Raw genomic sequence first — 19,512 nt, 5'->3', positions numbered from 1 at the left:
AGAGAGAGAGAGGGAGAGAGAGAGAGAGAGAGAGAGAGAGAGAGAGAGAGAGGAGAGAGAGAGAGAGAGAGAGAGGGAGAGAGGGTGAAGAGAGATGGAGAGAGATGGAGAGAGAGAGAGAGAGAGAGAGAGAGAGAGAGAGAGAGAGAGAGGGAGAGGGAGAGGGAGAGAGGGTGAAGAGAGATGGAGAGAGAGAGAGAGAGAGAGGGAGAGGGAGAGGGGAGAGAGGGAGAGAGAGAGAGATGGTGGGGGGTGACATCACATCATTAATTGACCAGAGGGAGGGGTTTTCATATCTTCCTGCCAAGTCACCCTTTTGTCAACGCTGCACATCATGTCTGCTGTTGAACAATAACAGCGGCGATGAAACCCAACAACAGGAGATAGAAGCGTTTGATAAGATAAGATAAGATAAGATATTCCTTTATTGATCCCCTTGGCGAAATTGGGGCATCTAGCAGCATGGGGGATGGGGGGAGGGGAGGTACAGATATGGGCAGTATAGAAAGACAATTCAATTAGATCTGAATATAAAAATACGAGAACAAATAAACAGTGTAAACAATATAATTAACTCTGAATATAAAAATATGGAAAAAGGATATACAGTGTAAACAGGTGCAGATGAGGGTGTGTATGTCCTATCAGTTATATTATACGTTACAATGAATATAGGCAATAAATAATTAGAATCTGAATATATACCGTGAGTAGGAGTATTTGTAAACAGTGTACACAGTGACGGTACCCTAACTGGCAGGTGTTCTAACACTTATGGACACTTATTCAAATGTTGTGATTTTATGTGATTTTAAAATGGCGTATACTATAAGCTATTAGAGCTCATTTTGTAGGCTTAACATGTTATATCAATCACATACAGAAGCAAACTGCCTATAGCTCTGTTTTCCATACTGTATGAACTCTGAACTCTGTTGTCTATACTCAGTTATACCTGCCTACTGCTTTCACTGTTTTACACTGTAATCATAACTACCCATCTCAAACTATGTACAATAATGCTATACGTATATACTGTATATATATGTATGTATTCATATTTACCGTATATGTATCCACATCTGTCTGCATATAATCCCTTTTACATACAGTATCTGTTGATACTATATCTCTATATGTACATATCCCTTACCTACTCATACTAGTACACCACTGGCCAGTATGACTTAGCCTATAGTTTATTCTATACCTGTATATCACTGTACATAATACTATAACACTGTACATACATCTGATTATCCTTATTACTCAGTGTCAGTACTCATTTATATACTCCAATTGAATCACTTGTACATTGTATAATGCTGTTGCACTTTACTCTCACATTTGCACTCTGGCTAGATGCCAAACCTCTTTTCATTGCACTGTACTCGTGCTGTACGATGACATTTACATGTGAATCTAATCTGATCCAATCTAAAATATGATTGGGTATTAATATCTTAATACAGACGTAAAGCCTTGAATGTTAATAGTTCTAACAGATGACCCTCACTGAGCGTATTGTAGTCCAGGTCGTCGCAGCAGAGTCGCCTAATAATAATAAATAATAATAATACATCAATTTTGTAGAGCGCTTTTCCGAACGCTCAAAGACACGTTACAGAGCAAAATAAACAATTCAGTTTTAGTAGGGGAGAAAATGAAAATAAAGAAATGATATAAAAGTTGAGAGAGGAAGGAGTTCAAGGCTTGAAAGAGGGTAAAAAGGTGGGTTTTTAGGGCTTTTTTAAACGATGAGAGTGTCTGCATGACGGATATGGTTGGGCAGGGCGTTCCAGAGGGTGGGGGGGGGGCAGCTACAGCGAAGGCCCTGTCGCCCCCCCAGGTCCAGAGCTTATAGTCCTGATGGGTGGGAGGAGGTTAGTGTCTGCGGACCTGAGGCGGCCGGTAGGCGTGTGGTGGAGGTCAGGGGTCAGAGAGGCGGGAGGGGGCCAGGCTGTTGAGGGCTTTGAAGGTGATGAGTAGTATTTTGAACTGAATCCTGTAGATGATGGGGAGCCAGTGGAGATGGTGGAGGATGAGGGGGTGATGTGGTCGGAGCCTGTTAGGATGAGAGAGGTCTCGGGCTGTGGCACACACAGTGACAGGGTGACACAGTGACAGGGTGACACAGTGACAGGGTGACACAGTGACAGAGTGACAGAGTGACAGAGTGACAGAGTGACAGGCCTCCTCAGTGTAACAGCTGATGTCACACACAGCCTGACTGGCTGCTCATGTGAAGCACAGAATCACATCACTCTCCACTCTCTCTGCTAGTCTTCTCTCTGCTAGTCTTCTCTCTGCTAGTCTTCTCTCTGCTAGTCTTCTCTCTGCTAGTCTTCTCTCTGCTAGTCTTCTCTCTGCTAGTCTTCTCTCTGCTAGTCTTCTCTCTGCTAGTCTTCTCTCTGCTAGTCTTCTCTCTGCTAGTCTTCTCTCTGCTAGTCTTCTCTCTGCTAGTCTTCTCTCTGCTAGTCTTCTCTCTGCTAGTCTTCTCTCTGCTAGTCTTCTCTCTGCTAGTCTTCTCTCTGCTAGTCTTCTCTCTGCTAGTCTTCTCTCTGCTAGTCTTCTCTCTGCTAGTCTTCTCTCTGCTAGTCTTCTCTCTGCTAGTCTTCTCTCTGCTAGCCTCACAGCGCTGATCCACAATGAGGTACGAATCTCTATGCCTATCTTTATGATAAGATAAGATAAGATATTCCTTTATTAATCCCCTTGGGGAAATTCCAGTGACACACACATACAGCTCATCGTCTCATTAATAACAACATATCACAATCATTACATTTTTACAGTAACAACGGCACAACATAAATTCACACAGACATGTACATTTGTTGACACATGTCATCTACAGAATGCCTGAGACGCCATATGCGATAGTCGGCTGCAACAACAACAAAGTGTCTGAAACAAAGTGTCGTCGCGCCAGGTGGCGGGAGGGAGGGCGGAAAAGATTGTCCAGAGGGAGGGGGCATGGACTGGGGGATAGGACTTTGGTGATGAAACAGTCTTAGGGCCCCCCCTCCAGCATGCGTACTAGTCGGCTGCCGTCACCATCACGTGGGAGTGGCGCCGGGCATACACGCGGGAGGGGGGATTGGGTAGGGATAGGGGGTGGGGGAAACCGCTCGCCACTCTTATCTCCCAGAGGGCCTTCGACTCCACAGCTCTCTGGTTCGACCTTGGTCCAGGAATTTGTTTTGGCTGACTGACTGGCACATTTATCCCAGCCACGTCACTTTAAATTTGATTTGAATAGAGTGAAATATAACTCTATTGATTTGAGTGGAATGAGTTTTAACAACTCCGTCCAAATGACTGAATGCATTATTTGTCCAAGTGTCTTAATCAGTTAATTTTGGTAGGTCCTGTGCGCGGTAAACAGATCCAAAATCTTCTTATTGCAGTGGAAAAGCTTCGATAATCCAAAAATGACCACGTCTTCAAGTTGGTAGCCCAATTATGATGTCCCAATAGGCAGAGAGGGTTAGCCTTATTCTGCTTCTTGAAGAAAATATGCAATCCACTGATTAGATCCATTTAGAGTTGATTTGAGTATAGTCCAGCAACCGGCACGAAGCAGAGCATAGCAGCGTCGGGCTCCATGGAGCAGTAGAGGCGGCGGTAGGAACGGCCTTGAGGAGCCTGGGGAGAGGAGAGAAATGCGACTGTCTCTGGGAAGAGCTGGGAAGGGAAAGAGTAAACACTAGGGGTGGGAATCACCAGAGGCCTCACGATACGATACTATCACGATACGAAGCATAGCGATATAAACATAGTCATAGCATCAAATTAGTATTTAGATAAGCCACAGAAAAAATCACGTTATAAAAATAAGCAGTTTCTAAGAAAAAACGATTTGTTATGTCCTTTTTTGAAGCATTTATCAACATGGGCGCCGCCATTTTGTTTGGTGACGTCACGGTGTTGGTTTGGTCTGGCTCCTGCTGGGTAGCTGCCTAGTAAACATGGAGTGTCAGTAAATGCAACGTTGCCTACCAGACAACGGGACCGCGGTGGTTCTTTTTGTATTGCTCCTGGCTGTTCAAACTAATTTTACCTTGTGAAAGAGAGGAAAGTTGGTTCATTTCCACAAACGACCAGTGAAAAAAACAGTGTTGTTCAACCACCGTCGCGGGGCATTCAGCTACCTGGCTACCTAGCTCCAGTTCAGCTAACTAGCTACATGCAGCATTTAGCGAGCTGAATTAGCCGGCTAGTTGGCTTTGAATCCCGGCTGCGGCTAGGTAGCCAGGTAGCTAAATGCCCCGCGACGGTGGCTGAACTGGAGCTAAGTAGCCAGGTAGCTAAATGCCCCGTGACGGTGGTTGAACTGGAGCTAGGTAGCCAGGTAGCTAAATGCCCCGCAACGGTGGTTGAACTGGAGCTAGGTAGCCAGGTAGCTAAATGCCCCGCGATGGTGGTTGAACTAGAGCTAGGTAGCCAGGTAGCTAAATGCCCCGCGACGGTGGTTGAACTGGAGCTAGGTAGCCAGGTAGCTAAATGCCCCGCGACGGTGGTTGAACTGGAGCTAGGTAGCCAGGTAGCTAAATGCCCCGCGACGGTGGTTGAACTGGAGCTAGGTAGCCAGGTAGCTAAATGCCCCGCGACGCTGGTTGAACTGGAGCTAGGTAGCCAGGTAGCTAAATGCCCCGCGACGGTGGTTGAACTGGAGCTAGGTAACCAGGTAGCTAAATGCCCCGCGACGGTGGTTGAACAACACTGTTTTTTTCACTGGTCGTTTGTGGAAATGAACCAACTTTCCTCTCTTTCACACAGTAAAATTAGTTTGAACAGCCAGGAGCAACACAAAAAGAACCACTGCGGTCCCGTTGTTTGGTAGGCAACGTTGCATTTACTGACACTCCATGTTTACTAGGCAGCTAACCAGCAGGAGCCAAACCAAACCAACACCGTGACGTCAGCAACAAAATGGCGGCGCCCATGGGGAAAACAGGGAAATTATATTTGGTTTTTCAGACAAATAAGCAGGATTTCACATTTGATTATAGGACCCTGTCTTACACAAGGTACACAACAAACAAACTAGGATCACATTGTTCAATGCTTCATCTCCCCTACAATACGATAGTATTGCGATTCAAAATATATTGCGATATGCTGAGTATTGCGATATTAATATTGCTATGTATTAGCTTTTTTCAACTGCAAAGTAAAACTTTGTCAACATGTTTTATCTAATAAAATAAAGTTTTCAGTCTGTTCATCTCACTTCAATCATTTTTATTATCATTACTTAACTGAATGCACACATGTGTGTGTGTGTGGACTACTGTACTATTAAGGTATTGAAATGAACAATGCAACTTCCTTATACAACATTTATTTTTAAATATTCTTTTTTAATTTGCCGTCCTTGTATCGATACAGTATCGCCACGCAAAGTATCGCGATACTATACTGTGGAGCGGCTATGGCTCAGGGGTAGAGTGGGGCGTCCAATGATCGAAGGGTTGGTGGTTCGAATGAGTCAGAGAAGAGCGCTATATAAATCCAATCCATTATTATTATTATTTATTATACTGTATCGATATCTCCCCCCACCGCTAGTAAATACAGCTGTTGTTCTGGTGTGCATGCCGTCAGTAGAGTTAGTGTCCGCGGTCTCATCTCTCTCTCTGCGTCTCTCTCTCTCTCTCTCCTCTCTCTGCGTCTCTCTCTCTCTCTCCCTCTCTCTCCTCTCTCTCCTCTCTCTCTCTCTCCTCTCTCTCTCTCTCTCTCTCTCTCTCTGCGTCTCTCTCTCTCTCTCTCCTCTCTCTCTCCTCTCTCTCTCTCTCCCCTCTCTCTCTCTCTCTCTCTCTGCGTCTCTCCCTCTCATCTCTCTCTCTCCGTCTCTCTCTCCCCGACGCGCAGCGCTGCAGCCATGTCCTCCAGCGCAGCCACGGTGCGGATCCTGATCAAGGGCGGCAAGGTGGTGAACGACGACTGCACCCAGGAGGCCGACGTCTACATCGAGAACGGCGTCATCCAGCAGGTGGGCAGGGAGCTGATGATCCCCGGCGGCGCCAAGGTGATCGACGCCTCGGGCAAGCTGGTGCTCCCCGGGGGCATCGACACCAGCGTCCACCTGCAGCAGACCTTCATGAACGCCAACACCGCCGACGACTACTACAGCGGCACCAAGGTAGGGGGCGACAGAGAGGCACTTCTCATGTAGCACGACCACTACAGCAGCACCAAGGTAGGGGGCGACAGAGAGGCACTTCTTATGTAGCACGACCACTACAGCAGCACCAAGGTAGGGGGCGACAGAGAGGCACTTCTCATGTAGCACGACCACTACAGCAGCACCAAGGTAGGGGGCGACGGAGAGGCACTTCTCATGTAGCACGACCACTACAGCGACACCAAGGTAGGGGGCGACAGAGAGGCACTTCTCATGTAGCACGACCACTACAGCAGCACCAAGGTAGGGGGCGACGGAGAGGCACTTCTTATGTAGCACGACCACTACAGCGGCACCAAGGTAGGGGGCGACGGAGAGGCACTTCTCATGTAGCACGACCACTACAGCGGCACCAAGGTAGGGGGTGACAGAGAGGCACTTCTTATGTAGCACGACCACTACAGCGACACCAAGGTAGGGGGCGACAGAGAGGCACTTCTTATGTAGCACGACCACTACAGCTGCACCAAGGTAGGGGGCGACAGAGAGGCACTTCTCATGTAGCACGACCACTACAGCGACACCAAGGTAGGGGGCGACGGAGAGGCACTTCTCATGTAGCACGACCACTACAGCTGCACCAAGGTAGGGGGCGACAGAGAGGCACTTCTCATGTAGCACGACCACTACAGCGACACCAAGGTAGGGGGCGACAGAGAGGCACTTCTTATGTAGCACGATAGGGCTGCTGCACGATTCTTGCTAAAATGTGAATCAAGAATTGAGATCACGATTCTCTCACACGATACTTATTTTAAGTAAGTTAAGTAAAAAAAAAATTAAAAAATTAAAAAAATTTAAGTAAAAAGAAAAAAGACTTCGTCATAATTTAGAAATGAGATCGCATAGGTCTATGAATCGAGATCGAGATTTTTTTCCGATTAATCGTGCAGCCCTATAGCACGATATTCAGAAGCTTTTATTGCAATATCAATATATTGCTGCTTATAGGTGCGGAAAATCATATGTCAGATAATCCAGTGTTTATCTATTAGTCCTGTATGATAATGGATGTTTATCATATTGGTCCTGTATGATAATGAATGTTTATCCTATTGGTCCTGCGTTGTAATGGATGTTTATCATATTGGTCCTGTATGATAATGAATGTTTATCCTATTGGTCCTGCGTTGTAATGGATGTTTATCTATTAGTCCTGTATGATAATGAATGTTTATCATATTGGTCCTGTATGATAATGAATGCTTATCTATTGGTCCTGTATGATAATTAATGTTTATCTATTGCTTCTGTGTGGTAATATTTGTTTATCATATTGGGAAGTGTGATACAATCAATTTAAACTGTCATTTTCACCTGGTCATTCTCAAACATTTCAGAAATAGTTTTGTGAGAAATCAGACTTTTCTATTAGCTTTATAGCATTGATTTAAATAGCAACATTTTGTATCCCATTATTAAAAAACGATCCACAATATGATATCACAGTTAGACGATATTCAATATATATTGCCCAGCCCGCCGAAGCTGGAGGTGGACTTTCTGTGAAAGGATGAAAAGAAAGCTACTCATTACTTAACTTGGCAATTGTAAGTTTGGTTTCAGGTTTGGGATCAATTCACCTCCAATTCAAGCAATAGAAAATGTAAACAGAAATTGCGTGTACTTAGAACATCCATTCTCATCTACCGGTACTTGTCAATAGATTTAAATAGTACAACCTTTTCATGCTAAACGACGGCATTGAATATTTTTTTACTTGAAAGAAAATCCACTTCCTGAATACATTCAATTTATTGGAATTTATTGGAAGGATAAACCCCTTGAGATATGCTATCTCGTTTTCGAGGGGGTCCTTAACATAGGATACAAAACATACAATACAATACATAACAAAACAAAAAACAGGACAACAAATGCACTTATACACTGACAGACGCTCTCCCAAGCTCACCCCCACATTGACCTATTTATTGTCAATCAGTTGGGATTGGAGGATCAAAAAAAGAGGACGGGGTTTGAGATCTGATCCCAACACAGCTCAGTGTCATTTCCAAGTGATAAACATGAGAAACCAATATGATAAACCTCCCTCTTTAGCGTTCTCTAAATCCAACATTTCAATGTAAATGGTAAATGGACTGCCTTTATATAACACTTTTATCCAAAACGCTTTACAACTTAAGCCTCATATTCACCCATTCACTCACTCACTCACTCACTCACTCACTCACACACTCACTCACTCACTCACTCACTCACTCACTCACTCACTCACTCACTCACTCACCCATTCACTCACTCACTCACTCACTCACTCACTCACTCACTCACTCACTCACTCACTCATTCACTCACTCACTCACTCACTCACTCACTCACTCACTCACTCACTCACTCACTCACTCACTCACTCACTCACTCACTCACCCATTCACTCACTCACTCACTCACTCACTCACTCACTCACTCACTCACTCACTCACTCACTCACTCACTCACTCACTCACTCACTCACTCACTCACTCACTCACTCGCTCACTCACTCACTCACTCACTCACTCACTCACTCACCCATTCACTCACTCACTCACTCACTCACTCACTCACTCACTCACTCACTCGCTCGCTCACTCACTCACTCACTCACTCACTCACTCACTCACTCACTCGCTCACTCGCTCGCTCACTCACTCACTCACTCACTCACTCACTCACTCACTCACTCACTCACTCACTCACTCACTCACCAACACCAGAGGCAGCCATGCAAGGTGCCAACCTGCTCTTCAAGCTTCGACGCTTCTGAGGGGAGCTGGGATCAAACTGCCCAATTTCAGAATCCATACATGTTATTCCTCTGGTCTAAGACGCTACAGAAATACATGCGAAAACAAACAACTCTCTCTCCCAAATCCAAAAACTATAGAGCGCTAAAACTCAAACCTGAAGTCAAGTATGACGTCTGAAGCTGCTCCATAGACAATGTATTGATTGATTGATTGATTATTGATTGATTGATTGATTTGTATTGGGAAATAATAAGCTATAGATGACACTGAGAGGAACCCAGTGGAATGTTCTGAGTCCATATGTACATTTTCTGTTTCAGTTCTGTTTTTTGTTCTGTTTTATATTAATTTGGATATAAAAAAAAATATATTTCTTTTTAATATATATAGTTTTTCCTTGTCAATGGAGCAGCTCCAGGCTCTATACTTGATGGCATCACAAGTTTGATTCTTACTTCTCTGGTTTCTGGCTTTGGGCTGCAAAGAGACAGCACACACACACATACACACACACACACACACACACACACACACACACACACACACACACACACACACACACACACACACACACACACACACACACACACACACACACACACACACACACACACACACACACACACAACACACATTCTGCACACACAAACACACAAACGCACCATAGGTCACTTTAAACACACAAGAAAAGGTCACTTTAAAGGAAGGGAAAAAATAACACTTTAAGAAAATAACTTGTTGTGATCATTGCATTGTATAGTTAGTAACAGCAAGTATAGCATAGGGACATAGAGTAAAACTGTATATTGTATAGTAGTGTACATAGGACCCAGTGCCTTTAAGTCGTAGCTCAACAGTGTATTGCAATTATCTCAGGATTTATTAACATGTCTATTTTATCGTGTCTATTCTACTTATTTTATTGACTATTTACTATTGTATTCTTGCACAATCGTAGCGGGCATGGCCAACTGCATTTCACTGTATGCCCTGGTATGTATGTGATAAATAAACCTCTTGAATCTTGAATCTTGAATCTTGAGTAGCTCATGTTCTGAGATATTGATTGAACTGTCTCAGGTCATGGAAATAACAGATTCGAATTTCTCATTTGAGTGGCGTTCCCCTTTCAGAGTGAAATAACACATTCAAATCTTTAGGGCTGTACCGAATAGTTCGAAGCTTCGAAGCTTCATTCATAACGTTGATATTCAAATTCTAAATCAACATTCGAATTTTTATTAAAATACATTTTCTGTTTTGTGTCTATTCATTCTGTTTAAACCAGGGGTGGGCAATTATTTTTCCCGGGGGGCCGAATGAGCAACTGAAAATATGTTGGGGGGCCGGGCCAAAATTCCAAACTCAATTATGCATAATATACATTTTATTTCTATATAAAAAGCAGTAAATGGCATTGTTTTGACCCCTGGTAAGAGTGTATGCTATTATTTGGCAATTAAAAGGTGAGGTTAGCTTTCAAAAATATCATTTATTCAAATAGAATTTATTTCCAAAATGATAAACTAAATGTGAAACATTAATAACGAGTTTCTATTGTTTCTATTGAAACAAGGATTTTCTTAGCTTTCTAAAGACATCACATCATCTTATAGCAAAAATAAACAAGACATGTCACTGAACTGTGTAAAGAAAAGTGTCCCCGTTTTGTAGCCTTTTTTACTTTACATGCCTATATTAAACATTTAAGAAAAAAAAATATCAAGTGTCCCATTTCACTTGTTATATTTCCACATTTTAGTGTTCTTCAGTTCTTTTTTTTCATTCAGTGTGAGAAATCTAGTCTCTGTTGAGCTTTAACAAGTCCATCAAAGTCAGGTTGCATGTCTGAGGTGGAGATGCGAAGCACAGCTGCCAGATGTTCATCAGTGAGAGAGGATCTGTACCTGGACTTGGTAAACATCATGAATGAGAATGTCTGTTCACATATGTAGGTGGATCCAAAGAGAACCAACATCTTCTGAGCATGTCTCCTAAGCGTATATTGTGCGTGTGAACGTTGACATGAAAATAAAAAAGTAAAAAAAAATAAAAAAAAAAATATTAAAAAAAAAAAAATTTTTTAATTTTTTTTTAATTTTTTTTTATTATCATGTAATCTTTCGCGGGCCGGTCAGAATCATCCCGCGGGCCGGATGCGGCCCGCGGGCCGTACAATGCCCAGGTCTGGTTTAAACCAATGGGGTTTTTCTTCACAGTTGCAGATAAAGATTAGGCTACACTAATATTTTTCTTTTGATCAACTTTTTCTCCCCATTTTCTATTTTTCTCCCATCCCAATTTCGTATCGTCCAATTCTCCCCTCCCCTGTCTCGAACGCTGTTAGACCATACCTCCCACAGGTCGGCGGTAATGTGGACGAAGCCTTGCATCACGTGTCCCCTCCGGTACTCGAGGAGGCAGCTGTCGCATCTTTTCACCTGCACAGCGCGATCTCTCAGTGGCGAGGAGTAACGCGTGGGAGGGACACGCCGCCCCCGTCGCTTCCTGATTCTACTGCGCAGGCGCACCAACCGACCTGTAGGAGTCGCTGTCCACAACGTCCGATCCCCACCCACCAGCTTCCCACCCTCTAACACTGCCAATTGTATTAGTAGGAACGACCAGCCAAGCTGGTAGCAACGCCGAGAGCTGGGCTCGAACCCAGCGTCTCCTGCATTGGAGGCGAGCGCCTTGCCCACTACACCACATAGCCGCCCCCTAGGCTACACTAATATTATAGTATTATACTATTATAGTATATGACTCGTCATAAAAATGTTAATAAAACATTTATCATAAATGATCATCTAGCCTGTCTGCATCCGCTTGGCGCTCAGCGCTCCATCAAGACGTCACCATCACTTTCGTACCAACCGTGCCCTTATTATTTATGTTGACCAAACTGCCGAGTTATATTCATTAAAGAAAGTTGATTTAATAAAAAAAATAAAAAATAATTTAATCAGATTAATCACATATATATTGTTGGAGCCAAAAATGCCTTTCTGTTTATTTCGTTTTATTTGTACTCACGGTGCAGAGGTGTGGCATTATCAGTCACCATGGCAACCACCGCAGGGGGTGGTACCCATTTATACTGATCAGTGGGTGGCGAGCCCCAGGTGTGCCAGGGGAATAGCCAAACAGTGTTTGACCGTGTTCGTGTTGATGTGCCGTATAGGTCGGCGTTCAGTGTTATTAGTTAAAGAGTTTTTGTATTATATTACTTGGTGGATAATGGTCAATAAATGGATTGGCATATCCAAAATGATACGAGCACTCTGGACATTGAAGCCAGCCCACTTGCCCCTCGCAGTAGGCTTATAGGTAAAGGCTCTACAATATATATATATTTCTTTTATGATTATGTCATAAAATATGATGACAGACATTCGAAGCTTCATTCGAATACTCCAATAGAAGCTTCGAAATGTAGAAAAAAAATAAAATAAAAACATTCGGTACAGCCCTACAAATGTTTTATTTGAGTGGTGTGTTCCCCTTTAAGTGGTGTGTTCCCCTTTAAGAGGAAAGAGTCGTTGAATAACATGGTGGATATTTTGGACCATCAACTGCAATCACTTACATATTTAGACTGTAATCTTGAATTGACACAAGTACTGTACCCAGAATTCAATGAAGATTTGTAAAAAATCTTTACCGTAGACAAAGATTTCAATAGAGATTTTCTTTCTTGTCGTCTCCTGTTACTCTTCCCAGTCTGCGAGCGCTACAGTACCTTTCCCTGGCCCCAGCACAAGGTGGCAGACCTCAGAGGGGAGTCAGACGTGGGGGGGGGGGGGACAGGCGAGGGGCTACCCCCCCCGCTCCACCTCAGGACTCCATGATGACTCAACATTCTGTAGCCTCTTAAGAGAGACAAAGGCACAGAGGCTGAGAGAGCACGAGGAGCACCGAGTGAGAGAGCACAGAGGCTGAGAGAGAGAGCACAGAGGCTGAGAGAGAGAGAGAGCAGCAGAGGTCTGAGAGAGAGAGAAGCACAGAGGCTGAGAGAGAGCACAGAGCTGAGAGAGAGACGAGAGCACAGAGGCTGAGAGAGAGAGAGAGCCACAGAGGCTGAGAAGAGAGAGAGAGCACAGAGGCTCTGAGAGAGAGAGAGAGCACAGAGGCTGAGAGAGAGAGAGAGCACAGAAGGCTCGAGAGAGAGAGAGCACAGAGGCTGAGAGAGAGAGAGCACAGAGGCTGAGAGAGAGAGAGAGCACAGAGGCTGAGAGAGAGAGAGAGCACAGAGGCTGAGAGAGAGACCGAGAGAGCACAGAGGCTGAGAGAGAGAGAGCACAGAGGCTGAGAGAGAGAGAGAGCACAGAGGCTGAGAGAGAGAGAGAGCACAGAGGCTGAGAGAGAGAGAGCACAGAGGCTGAGAGAGAGAGAGAGCACAGAGGCTGAGAGAGAGAGAGAGCACAGAGGCTGAGAGAGAGAGAGAGCACAGAGGCTGAGAGAGAGAGAGCACAGAGGCTGAGAGAGAGAGAGAGCACAGAGGCTGAGAGAGAGAGAGAGCACAGAGGCTGAGAGAGAGAGAGAGCACAGAGGCTGAGAGAGAGAGAGAGCACCAGAGGCTGAGAGAGAGAGAGCACAGAGGCTGAGAGAGAGAGAGCACAGAGGCTGAGAGAGAGAGAGAGCACAGAGGCTGAGAGAGAGAGAGAGCACAGAGGCTGAGAGAGAGAGAGCACAGAGGCTGAGAGAGAGAGAGAGCACAGAGGCTGAGAGAGAGAGAGCACAGAGGCTGAGAGAGAGAGAGCACAGAGGCTGAGAGAGAGAGAGCACAGAGGCTGAGAGAGAGAGAGAGCACAGAGGCTGAGAGAGAGAGAGCACAGAGGCTGAGAGAGAGAGAGCACAGAGGCTGAGAGAGAGAGAGCACAGAGGCTGAGAGAGAGAGAGAGCACAGAGGCTGAGAGAGAGAGAGAGCACAGAGGCTGAGAGAGAGAGAGAGCACAGAGGCTGAGAGAGAGAGAGCACAGAGGCTGAGAGAGAGAGAGAGCACAGAGGCTGAGAGAGAGAGAGAGCACAGAGGCTGAGAGAGAGAGAGAGCACAGAGGCTGAGAGAGAGAGAGCACAGAGGCTGAGAGAGAGAGAGCACAGAGGCTGAGAGAGAGAGAGAGCACAGAGGCTGAGAGAGAGAGAGCACAGAGCACAGAGGCTGAGAGAGAGAGAGAGCACAGAGGCTGAGAGAGAGAGAGAGCACAGAGGCTGAGAGAGAGAGAGAGAGCACAGAGGCTGAGAGAGAGAGAGAGCACAGAGGCTGAGAGAGAGAGAGAGCACAGAGGCTGAGAGAGAGAGAGCACAGAGGCTGAGAGAGAGAGAGAGCACAGAGGCTGAGAGAGAGAGAGAGCACAGAGGCTGAGAGAGAGAGAGAGCACAGAGGCTGAGAGAGAGAGAGAGCACAGAGGCTGAGAGAGAGAGAGAGCACAGAGGCTGAGAGAGAGAGAGAGCACAGAGGCTGAGAGAGAGAGAGCACAGAGGCTGAGAGAGAGAGAGAGAGCACAGAGGCTGAGAGAGAGAGAGAGCACAGAGGCTGAGAGAGAGAGAGAGCACAGAGGCTGAGAGAGAGAGAGCACAGAGGCTGAGAGAGAGAGAGCACAGAGGCTGAGAGAGAGAGAGAGCACAGAGGCTGAGAGAGAGAGAGAGCACAGAGGCTGAGAGAGAGAGAGAGCACAGAGGCTGAGAGAGAGAGAGCACAGAGGCTGAGAGAGAGAGAGAGAGCACAGAGGCTGAGAGAGAGAGAGAGCAGAGGCTGAGAGAGAGCACAGAGGCTGAGAGAGAGAGAGCACAGAGGCTGAGAGAGAGAGAGAGCACAGAGGCTGAGAGAGAGAGAGAGAGCACAGAGGCTGAGAGAGAGAGAGCACAGAGGCTGAGAGAGAGAGAGCACAGAGGCTGAGAGAGAGAGAGAGCACAGAGGCTGAGAGAGAGAGAGCACAGAGGCTGAGAGAGAGAGAGCACAGAGGCTGAGAGAGAGAGAGCACAGAGGCTGAGAGAGAGAGAGAGCACAGAGGCTGAGAGAGAGAGAGAGCACAGAGGCTGAGAGAGAGAGAGCACAGAGGCTGAGAGAGAGAGAGAGCACAGAGGCTGAGAGAGAGAGAGAGCACAGAGGCTGAGAGAGAGAGAGCACAGAGGCTGAGAGAGAGAGAGAGCACAGAGGCTGAGAGAGAGAGAGAGCACAGAGGCTGAGAGAGAGAGAGCACAGAGGCTGAGAGAGAGAGCGAGCACAGAGGCTGAGAGAGAGAGAGCACAGAGGCTGAGAGAGAGAGAGAGCACAGAGGCTGAGAGAGAGAGAGAGCACAGAGGCTGAGAGAGAGAGAGAGCACAGAGGCTGAGAGAGCACGAGAGAGAGCACAGAGGCTGAGAGAGAGAGAGAGCACAGAGGCTGAGAGAGAGAGAGAGCACAGAGGCTGAGAGAGAGAGAGAGAGCACAGAGGCTGAGAGAGAGAGAGAGCACAGAGGCTGAGAGAGAGAGAGCACAGAGGCTGAGAGAGAGAGAGAGCACAGAGGCTGAGAGAGAGAGAGAGCACAGAGGCTGAGAGAGAGAGAGAGCACAGAGGCTGAGAGAGAGAGAGCACAGAGGCTGAGAGAGAGAGAGAGCACAGAGGCTGAGAGAGAGAGAGAGCACAGAGGCTGAGAGAGAGAGAGCACAGAGGCTGAGAGAGAGAGAGAGCACAGAGGCTGAGAGAGAGAGAGAGAGCACAGAGGCTGAGGCTGAGGTTACACCTTTCGTATCATCTTCGTATTGTTTTCTTATACGTATCGCCGCGTATCGCCGCGACGTCATGCGCCTCGAGTCACACTTTCGTTTTTTTTTCGTTTTTGTCAGCCAAGCACACTGATGTAGTACACTGCCAAAGCAGTAGGTGGCAGTAGGTGGCAAACATGAAGGCAATTTCAACCAATCAGAACGAATGTGCCAATACACTTCCTGGTGGAAGCTCCAGCAAAAGAAAATGTCAATAAGGCAGGCGCCTATGCCGCGCCACCATCTTGCTTTACTCAATGCAGCAATAATTTTTCAGCAAAGCCTAATAAAAGTGCAATAAACAAAACGGATACATTCACTGTGTGTTCTGCCTGTCATTTGTTGATGAAACAAAACTAACATCAACACAAGTGACCACCAAGAGCGGATAGTTTAGGCTAAAAAACGATCGGTAGCATTGTAGCATTGTTAGCTGCATGCTAACGTCAATGGAGTATGCCATTATAACAATATAGCATTGTGGCTAGAAGCTAACGTTAGCTCACGCTACTTAGCCAGCATCAAAACTGATGATATCGCGAGCTATCAGTAGTTAGATAACATTAGAGACAACGCTGTGTGTATTAAACAAAGGTGAATAGATGACTGGGCCATTTTGTTTAATGCTTCTTAAGTTGAAAGAGGAACTCTGAGCTAACAGGGTCTGAATCCTGATAGCTCACGTTAGCCAGCTGCTCATGCAATCGGTAATGCTAGCAGAATGAATGGATGTAAACTTTATTTAACATATTGCATATGGGTACAATACAATACGGCTCAATACAAACAATTGTTAAGGGAATGCAGACTGTTGTAGCTTGGACTGGGGTCCTTATAACAATAACTTGACAACACATGGTAGCTGAAGCTATTTGGGACACGGAGCTCTGTCCCAAAACACACACACTGTACACAGGAAGGGCACGCAGATGGTATCTACTGCGCATGGGCGTTTTCGCAACAACTGCTCCGTGCTGACTACACGCTGTTGTCGAAGCGTTTTTTTTTGCGTATCTCCAAACGCAAACACAATTTTGCGTTTCAGCCGTATCCACAAAAAAACGCCAAAAAAACGCATTTCTGTGTAGATAGGACATGAAACGTCGTCAAAAACGTATAAAAAAACGCCAGGAATACACTAGTCTAACCATAGCCTGAGAGAGAGAGAGAGCACAGAGGCTGAGAGAGAGAGAGAGCACAGAGGCTGAGAGAGAGAGAGCACAGAGGCTGAGAGAGAGAGAGCACAGAGGCTGAGAGAGAGAGAGCACAGAGGCTGAGAGAGAGAGAGCACAGAGGCTGAGAGAGAGAGAGAGAGCACAGAGGCTGAGAGAGAGAGAGCACAGAGGCTGAGAGAGAGAGAGCACAGAGGCTGAGAGAGAGAGAGAGAGCACAGAGGCTGAGAGAGAGAGCACAGAGGCTGAGAGAGAGAGAGAGCACAGAGGCTGAGAGAGAGAGAGCACAGAGGCTGAGAGAGAGAGAGCACAGAGGCTGAGAGAGAGAGAGAGCACAGAGGCTGAGAGAGAGAGAGCACAGGCAACGAGGCTGACACGAGAGAGAGGCACAGAGCGCTGAGAGAGAGGAAGCACAGAGGCTGAGAGAGAGAGAGAGCACAGCTACGATTCAGATGACAAAACCCAAGCGCTGATTATTCGGTGTGGACACTGTGTCAACAACACAGGGGCACTATTCTCCGTTCCTCTTTGGCCCTCCCCCCCTCCCCCCCCCCCCCCCCCCCCACTCCCTTGTCGCCGTGCCCTGAGTACGGGGGGGGGGGGGGGGGGGCGAATGCAGATCGGTTTCTGTTTCCATGGATACCGGGGACTGCTGCAAAGACTGTTGCAGAGCCCCTCTTTTCACTCTCGCCATTGTGCTCCGAGAGACAATAGCCCTCCAGACCCCCCCCCCCCCCCCCTTCTCTTACGACACACTACTCTACTCTCTCCAGGGGTCAGCTGACAGACGCTCCACACACAGAGCCCACTCCCCGTCGCTCCGGTGTTCTGGAGTGCGGGGATCATCGAGACGTACTGTAGTCAAGGGTTCACTTATGGATCCCTCTTTATGCGCGACGCAGTGGTTAGCGGCATGAAGTGCGGCTCACTAGGCTAGACTGGTAGTTTTAACTACTAAGTGCTTCCTGATTGCCGGCGGGCAGCGTCCCGTAGCGCCCACTCTGCAAATAAACGTAAATATAGACAACGGCGAGACCTTTTACTGTCCTGCTCAGCCCTGTGTCCGCGTTGATCACACGCCCGTTGGATTTACGAGTGCAACCGATCGACACGTCAACCAGATAATGGGGCCTTCGCTCTCGGTGTCGCTAAGTGCTCTCGTTGTCACGGTAACCGGGTGTGCGCTTCCTCCTCCTCTGGGCGGCTCGAGAGGTAGCGCAGTCGTCGGGTAATCGGCACGGTGGTGTAGTGGTTAACACAGTACTGTCTGTCTCCTCACAGCACGGTGGTGTAGTGGTTAACACTGTTGCCTCACAGCTAGAAGGTCCTGGGTTCGATTCCCGCTTGGGGCCCAGGTTTCCGCGATGCCAGGTACCCAGGTGGGGTATCTCCCAGGCCTTTCTGTGTGGAGTTTGCATGTTCTCCCCCTCTGTGCTCGCAAGGGTTCCCCCCCGATAAGATAAACCCAATCCTCTAGTGGACTCTTTCCGTTACTCCCGTTCCTGCCACTGCTAGTGGCAATTAATGTGTGTATTCTCCATATGTCCTTAATGTTCAATGTATTCTCCGTGGTGTTGTCTTTGTTACCCACTCTGTTCCCTGGTCTGGTCTAGTGTGTTGTCTTTTGTATTTTGTATGTATTGGTAGTCAGCCCTGTCATATATTTGGTGTCATTGTTTGTCATTGTGTGTCTGTCCAGGTGTGTCTTGTTAGTAATTAGTCTCCTTATATATTCTGTCCTTTCCTGTTACTCCCCTGTCGGTTCGTTATCTTGTCATATCATTGTTATCCTGCTCTCCACGTGTGTACCCTGTATATCGGGTTTTCGTATTATGTTCTGTCCCAGCCCTGCTGAGGTTTTCTTTCGTGATTTGTAGTTTAAGCCTTGTGAAAGAACAAGTAAAGCCTTTTGTCAACTACATCCCGTTGTGTCCTGCCTGTCTCTCTACCCTCGTCCTGTGATTACTATTGGGTCCACACCAACACCGAATCATCACATTGTATTTGATTTGAATATGAAGGAAAGCAGTAATAAAAAAAATTTATAGCAAATTACCAAAAGGAGGAAAGGGGAGGTGACTATTGTCAATCTTCTGGATTCTAAGCTGCTGTTTTTTCTTTTTCTTTTGTACTACATTATAGATACTGATAATATTTATTTATTTTATGTTGTTTTTATGTTAAGAATGAAGAATTATTGGCAATATGGATATTATCCATTATATAATTTTTTTTTTATCCACTTTTTCTCCCATTTTCTATATTTTCTCCCATCCCAATTTCGTATCATCCAATTCAACCCTCCCCTGTCACGAACGCTGTTTCTTGCCTCCCACAAGCCGGCTGCAATGTGGACTAAGTCATACATAGCACAAGTCCCGTCCGGTACTTGAGGTAACAGCAGTCGCATCTTTTCACCTGCGCAGCTCGATCTCTCAGTGGCGAGGAGTAACGCGTGGGAGGCTCACGCTGCCCCCGACACTTCCTGATTCTACTGCGCAGGCGCACCAACCGACCTGTAGGAGTCGCTGTCCACAACGCCCGATCCACACCCATCAGTTTCCCACCCCCCTAATACGGCCAATGTGTATTAGTATGAACGACCAGCTAAACTGAAAGCAAATGTGGAGCGCTGGGCTCGAACAGGCA

At 46.4% G+C, this 19,512-nt stretch overlaps 1 protein-coding gene across 1 annotated transcript in view; it reads left to right on the top strand.

Annotated features, from left to right (window-relative positions):
- Window positions 1-5,887: 5,887 nt before the first annotated feature.
- dpysl5a (dihydropyrimidinase like 5a) overlaps window positions 5,888-19,512 on the top strand; it is a gene marked incomplete at both ends in the record, with an annotated part of 38,659 nt that continues 25,034 nt past the window's right edge. The window contains one exon of the mRNA XM_084310005.1: window positions 5,888-6,148. Within this exon, the coding sequence (XP_084166131.1) occupies window positions 5,888-6,148 (261 nt within the window). The remainder of the gene's footprint in view (window positions 6,149-19,512) is intronic.

This window comes from Notolepis coatsorum (assembly GCF_963971535.1).
Source record: "Notolepis coatsorum genome assembly, chromosome: 3".
Lineage (NCBI taxonomy): Eukaryota > Metazoa > Chordata > Actinopteri > Aulopiformes > Paralepididae > Notolepis > Notolepis coatsorum.
Note: the sequence above shows the minus strand (reverse complement) of the source record. Positions and strands in the feature narration are given on the sequence as shown.